Genomic DNA, 12239 nt, shown 5'->3' with positions numbered 1-12239 from the left:
TTTAAAAATATAATCATTTAATTTAATTTACATTTTTATGTTACGAAGTTTTTGTATGAATTTGCATTCACCACAGTATATTAATATTATTAGGTATTGACTTTTGTCTATTACAAAGAATAGTTACATAGTGTGAAAACTTTAAAGGAACTAAAGAAAAGAAGCAACTTTCCTCGACTAGTACCTGCATAAATTAATTAAACTTAAACCATTACTTGTGTTCAACTTGTTTGAAAAAAAATCATGAAGACGTAAGAAACAGCTACTAAGTAATAAGATCGATACTAAAGGAAACTCGCTCCGAAATTCAAAACATTTTCCATTTATGTAAACTTCTTCATTCGCGCAAGTGTGATGCAAATAAACGAATTAAGCGAGCGAGTCTCTTCACAAGTTTTCTTTGCGCTTGTAGATTTCATTGGATATTCTAGATTTTTTGTTGTGATAAAATAACAAAGTCATTGAATTTATTAATGAAGCAATTTATTTGTAATCATAATATATTTTATTTTATGTACATATTTCCATGACACGTATCACCACTATTATTCCCAAAATTGGTTTCTAAATTAAAAAAAAAAAAATCTGTTCAAAGGTCTTTATTTACATACCAAAATATCGAGGAAATGTTGACTTTATATACAAATTTCGTATTTTTAAAGTTAGCAATGCGGTTGGGTCATTGTGGAACACTCGGATAATTCACTTAAACGAAGTGAGTGACGGGAGCGGGGAAAGGAGCAGCGTAGCCGACGGGAGCGACTCCGGCGTAGGGGTGGACCAAAGGAGCGGTGTAGTCAACCCTGGTTTGACTGGAGTAGGAAGTAGGGGCAACGTAGGAGCTCACAGCGACGGGGACCGAGCGCTTCTTGATGAAGTGAGGAGTGTAGACGGGAGCGGCGGACACGTAGGGGGTGGTGTAGACGGGAGCAGCGCCGTAGGTAGAGGCTACGAAGGGAGAGGAGGCGTAAGTGGTAGGTGCGACGTAGGTAGTAGGGAACACGGCAGCCCTCTTCTTGATCAGATGCGCAGCGGTAGTGTAGGTGACTGGTCCAGAGTGCAGGTAAGGAGCAGTCGACACGTAGGGGGCAGCGTAGGTGGTCGCCAGAGGAGAAGTCAAGTAGGAGGTGGGCGCGACATAGCTGCTGTATGTCACGGGCACAGCACGCTTCTTGATGAAGTGCGGCAGACCGTAAGGTGCAGAGTAGAGGGCTGGTTGGTAGACACCGGCGGCAGGGTTGACATAAGTCGTCGTCAGTGGTGCAACTCCAGCTGTCGAGTAAGTGACGGGCACCGAGGTGAGCGCCACGCCGGGCTCAGCCGTCGCCGCGGCGAGGAAAGCGCACAACACCACGAGTTTGAACATGTTTGTAGTTGGTTGTTCGAACAGGGAACGACTGATGGCATGAACTAATTTCGTATCGTATTTATACAAAGATACTGCATAGGGCGATCGCCTATCAAACACGTGCAAAAAGTTCGTCCAGGAAGCTAATATTTACACTTGACAAGGCCACCGAGAGACCCAAACGAGTCGGTCCATCAGGGGGCACTCGCCTTTGTAATTGACAATAAAAACATAATGACAAACTTACCTAATAAACTTTCAGAGATCGAACCGCGTATGATATACATTTTTTGTTTCGTTTTGAATACTTAAATTATAGCTATACTTAAGTGACTTTAATAATTTATGCTGGTCTCCCATTTCACACTTTGTAACATGTGTAAAGCTAATGAAGAAGATATATTAAGGCTATTAGCTGATACACAAATCGCATGTTCATGGGAAAACCATGGGAAAATCCTCAAAGCGATCAAATATTGAAACTGTCTAATGCAATATTCACTCTCGTGTAACAACTGGAAATTCCGTTACATGAAAGTAATATTTAATGTCGGATTGAAAGGATATTGAAGGCAACACGCGTGATACAAATCTATCTCTAACAAGTACATGATATTTGCAGTCGCATTATTGTGACTCTAAAGGTGCGATATATAGGTTATTCTTAGTGAGGCGAGGACATAATCTGGTTTTGAACTGTCCTAGTTTCCACACTTCAAATCCTTTTTGTAAAACTGTCGTTGGTTACTCTAATTATTTTTGACCTATGGTTAACATTGACAAGACTAGCGTATACGTATTCTGGGCTAAATTTAGAAAAAACAACCTTTTTTTGCCGGTATTTACTTCCTCGATTACACACCAATACTTTTATGTCTTTTATGTATAGGTTATGTCTACGTTTATGTAACAGTATTGGTTCTATTTTTATAAGTGGCTAGTGCTAACCATGGATTCCTGTAATCGATCTGGAATGTAAGTTTAGATTCCTACGTGAGATCGGTCTCCCTTCAAAACGAGATACAGCAGCGCTAAACACTGTTGTTATGAGGCAGAAACAGGTGTGGCGGTGGTGCCGCCGGAGTCGAACCACAAAGGCTTCTACCACCTTCTACATGAAGTCTACTAATTTGCACTGGGTCAGCCCGGTGGACTATGTCCTAATCCTTCTCATTCTGAGACCCGTACCCAGAAGTGGGACAATAATGAGTCGATGATGATGATGATGAATTCAAATTATATAAACACTTGACGCAGGTTACCCCCGCGTGCTGCCCACGGAGGGCGCGTCCGCCCTGAACGCGCGTCGCCGTACGCTGGATTGCCTGGCGCCCGCCACGCCGGTCCGCCGCGGCGGCTCTCTCCGCGTCCGCCAGCAAGCGCCCCCGGAGAAGCCCACCATGGCCTTCTGCAAGCGTCGCCTCTCGTGGCCTGAGGTGGATAGCTCCGTTAACTCTGGGTAAGTGTACCAATACTGTACTCTGTGTAGATTTAGTTCGAGTCTTATAATACTTTATGCAGTACTTTTTTTAATTAATTCGACTCCTATAATGTTGTAATGTCGTGCCTTGTCGTCTTTTTTACCCGACTGCGAAGAGGAGCTAGCTAGAGCAGCGGAGCTTATGTGTATCTGAGTAAATGTACGTATGTCTCATTCTATGGCACGCCCTACAGCCAAAACGGCTCTACAAATTTAGGGTATTAGGGGGTGTCAGTGTATTTTTCTCAATTGTGGAAGTAACAGGCTATATTTTTTAAGCAGTCGAGTGTTTAGTTTTTACCCGACTGCCAAGAAAGGGCTTTGTTTTTCGATCGTATCTTGTTTATTTGGTCGGATCTAACAAAAGGCTGGATGAATTTCAACATTTAAGGTTTCATTATATTCGTCTCAATGACCCGAGTGTCCTTAGATAGCTGTTAGAAAAACAATCAAAATGACGGATTTTTGGCGCGAAATAGTAACCCATTTAAAAAAAAGTTATTCTAATAATTGGTCTAGTTATAATATAGGTATGTATAATTGTATATACGAGTATCATACCTTGTTGTCCCAACTTCACTTGTTGTTGTATGTATATATATACGATATGATATGTATAAGAGTTGGACATTTTTTCTCTACAATGACTGGTTATGATGTTAAGATTTGATCATGGGTTTCAGAATATCCTTATATGAACAACGTCCCTTGAGAATATTAATTCTGAATTTCCAATTTTGCTTATTCGGTTTCTAGTTTTTCATTTTTGCGTGACTTATAAAAACATTACCAAAATGCAATTTAAACAATATGTTACTACTGCTGAAAACTCGAAGGCCACCTTATTAAGCCACCATCAATTAAAAGTTAAAATTATGATAGTTATTTCAGTGTTTTATAACATAAAACGCCAAATTATTATTCCAACTGCATCCTCTTTACATTTTCTGAATTTGGTCCCTTTTGTATTTAGCACGTTAATTTCTCGCATCATGTAGCAATTCGATTTCTCGCATACATACATCTATGTCCAATTATCATTAAGTTAACCTCGTAGTGTAACTAACACGTATGCCTTCGGCATAGCCACGAATTAGGCTCAGATACCGTGGTAGATGCATCATGTTTATACATGTATGATAATGGTTAATTCTAACGCTTCGCTTGTCATAGCCACAGTAAAGCCAATAATTAACTCATTACTTATTAGAACGATGTATACATATAATACAACACACACAACCGAGGACATCCGTGCCCAACAGTGGGACAGTAATGGGTTGATGACGATATACGAGTACATAACTACATGTATGTAGAAATAGAGATGTATTCAGATCTTGCAAGAATTTCAAAGTCTTAATGATGAACTAGAATAGAATTCAGATGCATATTTCAATTCAGAATTATATTAGAGGATCGAAGCGTAAGAGTTAATTTACAATGTTTCTAGCACGGACAAAGTTGTTTAGCCAAACTTCGTTAAAAAGAGACGAAGTCAGAGGTAACACTAAGCAACGAAATGATTTAAAATGTTTAACAAAAGCAAAAAGCTATTAGTAGCTTTACCTGACAGTAAACATTTTCCTCTAACTGGTTTTAAATTAAAAGTAAGGCATTTATTTATGAGCGAAATAAGATTAATTTCAACACAATAAAACAACATAATATTCTTATTAGCTTTTCATACTTTTTCTTGTACTCATCAGGCTTGTAGCAATTTGAGGAACTAATAAATATAATAGACCACAATGTAGGGACGTATTTCACGCGCTTCGCAATAACAAAGGGTGATGGGATCGTAATAATATCGGGGAAAAGGGGAATTACATGCCCTCGAAGGAAATTAGCATGTTTCGGCAAAAGGGAATTCAGAATCAATGACAGTTTGTCTTATATTCGTTAGGACAAATAGTTCTAGTCAATGTCAACTATAATTTTTTTTATAATGTAGGAGTAGCAGACGAGAATGCAGTCCACCTGATGGTAAGTGGCTACTGCCGCTCATGGACATCTGTAATCAACCCCAGATAGGATTAGATATTCCTACCTGAGGTCGGCCACAGATGCGCCGCTACCCTGAGGACTAAGCTGGAACACCTCGGAAAAGTATGTCTTCCTTACCACACCCTGCAAAACGGAACACAGCAGTGCCTAACACTGCTGTTATTAGGCAGAAATAGGTGTGGCGGTGGTGCCACCACGCCCACAGCCACACATGGTGAGTCGAACCACAAAGGATTCTACCACCTTCGAGTATTTCTTTTGGATTAAAATAGCAAACGAGTGTGCAGTCTGATGGTAAGTGGTTACTGTTGCTAATGGATAACCTTAACCAACTTTACATAAAACAAGAGTTTTACTTGAAGCCGATAACTATCTTGTCACTCTTGAGGTCTGAGATGGTTATCTCATAGTCATCATCCACTGAAACGCAAGGACGCTAGAAATGGGAGTGGAGATGGTATATTTCGATAATGGAAGTAATCTAAATATATATAACTCAAAGTTGACTGACTGACATAGTGATCTATCAACGCACAGCCCAAACCACGGATGGACGGATCGGACTGAAATTTGGCATGCAGGTCGATGTTATGACGTAGGCATCCGCTAAGAAAGGATTTTGATCAATTCTACCCCCAATGGGATAAAATAGGGGATGAAAGTTTGTATAAATCTTCTAAGTTAATAATATTACTTCGTAACCCGAGCGAAGCCGCGGGCAAAAGCTCGTAATAAATAAATACTTATGTATAAGCTTCATGTAAATTACCATGTCATGCAGTTTTGCGCACTAATTTAATTAATGAACAAAGGAAAATAATAAGATACCTTTTGTTTGATAGTTCAAAGCGAATAAAAGGCTATGCTTATCGATATTCAAGAATAACGTCGCTCCGATATTAGAAAGTAAGCACAGTATCGAATTCATTGGCTTTATAGATTCATTCACCAGATGATAGATTCATCCATGAATATTTAAGAGTTGAAACGTAGTGGAACCCTTCGTGGCACTGAACGGTGGCACTATGATAACATCGTTCCCTAAATAGAAGGATTTGTACACTAGCATACATTTGCATATGTCGTTCTACCTTAGTCCTTAGCGATAGCTACAAAGTGTTGAGGTCCTCATTTAGTATGTAGAAAAAATATCATTTTGTTTTCATGTCTATAGCCGCATTTGCCGCAGACTGTACTTGGCAAGGCTTGTAGTTTAATGTAGTAGGCGATTAGTTTCTCAGGAATCAGCTAACTTTCTCTCATCTCGATCCTTAATCTTTCTTGTGAAGTATATGAGACTGTAACCATACGATTTCCATACATTATTAAGTTTGAATACTTTCTTGATTATAAATATGAATGGGATTTATGATGATATATTCAATGATATTTTAAAGGTAAATCCTTATACAGCTACGAATGACCTGTTCCCTCTATTTCGTCCTTTAATCTCCTCATATGAAGTCTACAGGAAAAAAAATACTATTCTAGATCAACAACAGTTCCAATATAAGTAATGTCTCACCTTTATGACAATAAGTATAATCAATACACAGCAGGTATTCAATACCGCAAGTCCATAAACAAGGATAGCGTGGGGAATTGCACGCGGTCGGCCGTCGTCAAATGAGTCGATCTATCAGCGGCTGCGTGCAATCGAACGGGATGTTTGATGGTAGATGATGTTTTTCGTCCTAATCCCTTTGTGTGAAGTCCACAAGGAAGAAGATGGACTGTGATAGATCAACGCCAGTTCCAACATGCTAATAATAATGTCTCAATGTCCTTGAGAGAGTATTACAGTCAATACACGGCAGATATTTAATACCGTGCGTCAATAAACAAGGATGGCGTGGGGAATCGTACGCGGTCGGCCGTCGTCAAATGAGTCGATCTATCAGCGGCTGCGTGCAATTGAACGGGGTGTTTGATTAAAACTCCGGTGCCGTTTCCCAGTTTATTTATTTACCCGTTTTAAATGGTGTCAATTTTTCTTCGGTTTCTGATTGGGAAACTCAATTACTGGGTTTTCGAATTAGTTGAATCGAATTTCGGAGTAATGAGTGAACATTTATAATGGAGTGTAATAAAGGTGGTTAAAAGAGTTGTGGTTCGATTTCGGAGGAACTACCGTCACACCTATTTCTGTATAATATCACCAGTGTTAGGCGCTTTAGGGTTCTGGTTTGTTCTGGTTTTTAGGATGTGGTAAGGGAGATATACTTATCCAAGCCGTTTAACTTAGCTCTCAGGGATAGCAATTCATACGTAGCTGCTGCAAACCTAGATTGGACTTTAATCTTACCTAGGATGTGTATATTACTTAAAATATTATGTTAATTTTTTTATTTATCATTTTACTGTATCTCCCGTTTAGCATTAAAGGAAGCAGATTAATATGTTAGCTTCCTACTAAAGACTTTATAATTGCTTCATATCCCTAACTGGGGCAATTAGGGACTTTGCTACGAGCCCATATCCTACTCGACTGAAATTCAATTATTACCTGCGCCCCCGTACACTTTATATATTTATCGAGTCAGCCAATATTCAATAAAGCGACATGTTGTCAATTAACAGAGAATATTGAGTTACTCGTATCATTATATGAACGGTTATCGATTTTGTTTGTAAATTATTTTGTACCTAGAATTTTGGGGTGGACTTGTATGTAGGAGTCCTGAATAGCATCGTAAATCTGATCGGCTTTAGGGAGAGTTGGTCACTGATGTCCATGGGCAGCAATGACTAGGAACTATCAGGTGAACTGAAGGCTCGTTTGCTAATTCCATCTTATAAAAATAATCTCTTGATCAATTCTTGACATACTTTTCAGAGATTAATTTTTCGTAAACTGAAAACTGTACTGTGTACTTCTTTTATAGCCCATTTTGTAGAAGTTCCACTTGCTTCCAATTTCACGAATGCTTGACGCATCTGAGGCCTGAGTAACATCTTGAACTTTAGTTTAGTCTCATATTATTAATCTCCCTATAACTTTTTTACATATTAATGGCCATACCTACCGTTAAATAAACAGGATCAGATTCCATCTACAAAGAGTTGTTGTCACAAAAAGAATATCGCATGTAAAGGGTCGATGCGAAATGAAAGGGGGGGGGGGGGCAAAGTGTGGGGGTGTGGACGTGCAACAGGTCGCCCCATGACCTACTTGCGAAATGTATTACTGATGTTATTAATGTCAATAATACATCTCATATATTATGCCTCCATTTGACGCATTGATCGTATTATCCCTAAGCCGGCTTTGTATCTCTGTGTTCGGTCATTTCATTGTTTGGAGAGGCATGACAGACAAATTAGGACAATACTCGTATTTACCAAGACAATATATATAGGTATACAGGGTAATTTAATATAACTGTTATGTTCTATCATTTCATTGTTTATCGTGACAGGCAAATTAGACTTATACTCGTATTAACCTAAATAATGTATCATACCAAATATATATTTTATGTAATGTATATATAGAGTGGCAGACGAGCATGCAGTCCATCTGATGATAAGTGGCTACTGTCGCCCATGGACATCTGTAATCAACTCCAGATAGGTTTAGATATTCCTATCTGAGGTCGCCCACAAATACGCCGCTACCCCCGATGACTAAGCTGGAACGCATCGGAAAAGTATGTCTCCCTTACCACACCCTTCAAACCAGAACACAGCAGCGCTTAACACTGCTATTATGAGGCAGAAATACGTATGGCGGTGGTGCCACCGAAGTCGAACCACAAAGGGTTCTACCACATCCAAAGTTATCAAATACCAATTCCATTCAAAGATACCAGTTCCATGCCGCTGTTCAAATAGACATTGCAGCTTCAATTATGCGGCTCCCGATTGATTGAGCTTTGATCCGTTTCCAGAAACTGACGGAATTACTACCTACACTCTATTATAGAGCTGGGATTAACTTAGATACATACTACATATGATAGAGAGATACGTAGGTTGTTTATGCTCAAAATAAATATGCGCTGATAGATACTGTGTAACAAGATGATAATTAAAGATGAAATTACAATTATTATAACAATACTTGTTTACGGGACGTAGTACGTGGTAAGTTTATATAGTACGTGGTAATTAGTCTGTTTTAACATTAATTATTTTCGTCATTTGATGTTATTGTTTCGTATGTTGTTTTTTAATAAACTGCAGAGGGTAATGTTTTTGAGTGTATGTATATGTATATACATATGCTTCATTCTACCAATTGACGGATTTTAACATACGGGGTGTCGTAAGATCCGTCTAGATTGTGGAGTGACATGCTATATCGCGTGCTTAAAGGTAAAAGGGCCTATAGCTAAGGGTTAATAGGGATTTATGCTGAAAGGGCACATAAAAAATTTTTTTTTTTGCCATTCAGTTTGAAATTATCTGAAACGTAAAAAATTTTTAGTTCGGTTTGAAATTATCTGAAACGTAAAAAATTTTTACGTTTCAGATAAAATCAAACCGAATGGCAAAAAAAAAAATTTATATGTGCCCTTTCAGCATAAATCCCTATTAACCCTTAGCTATAGGCCCTTTTACCTTTAAGCACGCGATATTTTTATGTAAACTGTGTGTGTGTTATCATAATTGTGTAGTTCATAAATTAATTTTACTGTTATGTATTTGCTAGAAAAATATTCCCTCCGCAGTTGAAACAATGAACAATTTAAAATTACTGCATGTCCTCTACTTGTTATCGATTATACTATTAATTTCATTTATTATGAAACTAGGTCTTTGCGATGTCAGACTAAAGTTCAGTTAGTTCTGGGAGGCTCGACTTATTTCTTATGTCCCTTGCTGCTATATAACAAACGAGCATGCAGTCCACCTCATGGTATGTACTGTCGCCCATCAACGTCTGTCATCGACCCTATATAAGATTAGATATACCTGAGGTTGGCTACATATGCTTTGCTACCACCTAGGACTTAGTTGGAAGTCCTCTGATAACTATCTTGGACTTATCACACCCTTCAAAGTGAAAGCTGTTGTTATTAGGCAGAAATAGGTGTGCCGGTAGCGACTCTGAAGTCGATAAATGAAAGGCTCTATTAAGGATTTTTTTTATACTTTAGCTGTAATAGAAGTGTCATTAAATTTGTAGAACTCTTTGCTAATTGTATATGTCTTTATTTGTATATTCACTCGTAGTTTATTGTTAAGAACAATTATCAGGCTCGGGTAAAGCGTGCGGTTTGGTCTGTCTACTTATATACACACAAGAGTTGGAACTGTAACCGTTTACAGCGAATATTCTCATTTGAAAGTTTTGTAAATTTACAGTCTGAATTATTCAAAGTTGTATTTGTTAAATATTGCTTTTTATAAACATTCCATCCATTATATACAATTAAACTTTACCCAAAACATGCCGGCGACATAATGATCTATCAACGCACAGCCCAAACCACTGGACGGATCGGGCTGAAATTTGGCATGCAGGCAGATGTTATGACGTTTGGATCCGTTAAGGAAGGATTTTGATCAGTTCTACCCCTAAGGGGATAATAGGGGATAAAAGTTTGTATAAATCTTCTTAATTAATAATATTACTTCGTAACGCGAGCGAAGCCGCGGGCAAAAGCTCGTTTTTGTATAAAGATGGGCGCAAAATGTTTAATTTTCCGAAATTTTCAGTTGTACTGTTGACTATGAGCAAGACTAAAAAGATATAGCTAATAAATAAAACTATACTATACTATAGCTAATAAATAGTTAATAAATAAAACTGCGAGCACGGCTCTTCTCTCAAATTGAGAGGTTTAAGACATAGTCCACCGCGCTGGCTAATGAAGAATTGGTAGATTTCATATACTGGCGTGCAGTGTCCTTTCCTCATGGTGTGTTCCTTCACAGTTTTAGCAAGTTATCATTAATTTTTAATTCGCACATAACTTGATGAATCAGAGGTGCTTTCCTAGGATCAAACCTGGAACCTTCTAACTGAAACCGATTCTAACCGTTATATTGCAATTTATTTGATGATATTCCCAGCACGATGGTAGTTTTAGTTACCCTTTTGTAATAAACTTTCGTATGTAGAATTTTTATGTGTGGGCGGGAGTATGTAAACTATTCGCGGGAATTTCGTACCAACAAAATGCCTGGGTGGACCGTGACGGAATTGACAAAAGGTTTGCCCATGCATGGATCACTGAATATTTTGGGAAGGACGGGATTTATTTTGAGAACGAAACAAAGTGATTCTAGCGTGTTTTCTAATAGTAAAATTCATACTAATAAAAAATATAAGTTGATAGATAGATAAAGGGTAGATAAGTTCTTTTTGATAGCAGTGATAGCCTAGTGGTTAAGAAAACCGGCCTCTCGATCGAGGGTTCCGAGGTTCAAATCCCAGGTACACCTCTGATTTTTCAAAATTATGTGTGTATTAGATATTAACTATCACTCGCTTAAACGGTGAAGGAAAACAAAGTGACGAAACCTGCATACCTGAGAGATTTATAAAAAAAAATCTCACAGGTATGTGAAGTCTACCAATACGCACTTGGCTAGAGCGGTAGACTATGGCCTAGTCCTTCTCATTATGAGAGGAGACCCGTGCCCAGCAGTGGTTCGATAATGGGTTGATGATGAAGTGAAGGCATCGCATATGCGCTACCTCTGTTGAGGGCAACGATGGCCGCCTCATATCTCAATCAACCCCTTTCCACCGAAACACAGAACTGCTTCACTCTATTCATGGGTGTCGTGAACCATACTGGCTCAACCACTTTAAAATGTTTGATATTTTTACAAATAAATTGTTATTATATACATATTAAAGGGTTTTTTATGCAAGTATTCACGTAAATTTATCAGATAACTCGATGAACTGTTGCGAAATATTCACAAAAGGTTTGCTCATGCACGGGTCACTGGCGAATTTGATGAGCACTCTAGTGGGATTTATTATAATGTGTTTTCAGTGTCGGTTCAAAAAGTATATATCAGTAGTTAAAAATAATATGACAGTCTGAATATCTGACTGACTGCTGAGTACGGGTCTTCATTCAGAGTGAGAAGGGCTTATGCCATAGTGGATTGTAGTAAATGTGGTTGGTAAACTTCACACAATTTTAATTTTTTTACAGAATTCTCACTTTACCACACGTTTTTTTACTGTTATGGCAAATTATATACTTTAATACTTCGAGAAATCGTTGATGATGCCTGGATCTCGTACCTTGGACCCTCAGAAAGAAACATTTCAAACCTCTAGGCGATCATGCTCAGTATCCTTAGTATGAGTTTTTTACGTTTTTACAAAAATTACTGTTTTTGTATTTGTTTAGGTATTTCTCCATACATTTCCAATCAGCGCCTGTATCAGGACTGATCAGCGCCCCTAATGGACTGTATCAGAACTGATTGTAG

At 38.3% G+C, this 12239-nt stretch overlaps 2 protein-coding genes across 2 annotated transcripts in view; one reads left to right on the top strand and one right to left on the bottom strand.

Annotated features, from left to right (window-relative positions):
• Positions 1-12239, top strand: part of unc-13-4A (BAI1 associated protein 3) — a 148758-nt gene that overhangs the window by 24610 nt on the left and 111909 nt on the right. The window contains exon 3 of the mRNA XM_073091465.1: positions 2606-2807. Coding sequence (XP_072947566.1) covers positions 2606-2807 — 202 coding nt within the window. The remainder of the gene's footprint in view (positions 1-2605; positions 2808-12239) is intronic.
• Positions 585-1409, bottom strand: LOC140756065 (uncharacterized). The gene has a single exon (XM_073091463.1). The coding sequence runs from the start codon at positions 1364-1366 to the stop codon at positions 707-709; it is 660 nt and encodes a 219-aa protein (XP_072947564.1). The 5' UTR covers positions 1367-1409; the 3' UTR covers positions 585-706.

Source organism: Epargyreus clarus, unplaced genomic scaffold (genome assembly GCF_041222505.1).
Source record: "Epargyreus clarus isolate Ecla_fem2 unplaced genomic scaffold, WU_Ecla_fem_2.2 ptg000034l, whole genome shotgun sequence".
NCBI classification, from domain to species: domain Eukaryota; kingdom Metazoa; phylum Arthropoda; class Insecta; order Lepidoptera; family Hesperiidae; genus Epargyreus; species Epargyreus clarus.
This window is presented reverse-complemented; position numbering and strand designations above follow the sequence as displayed.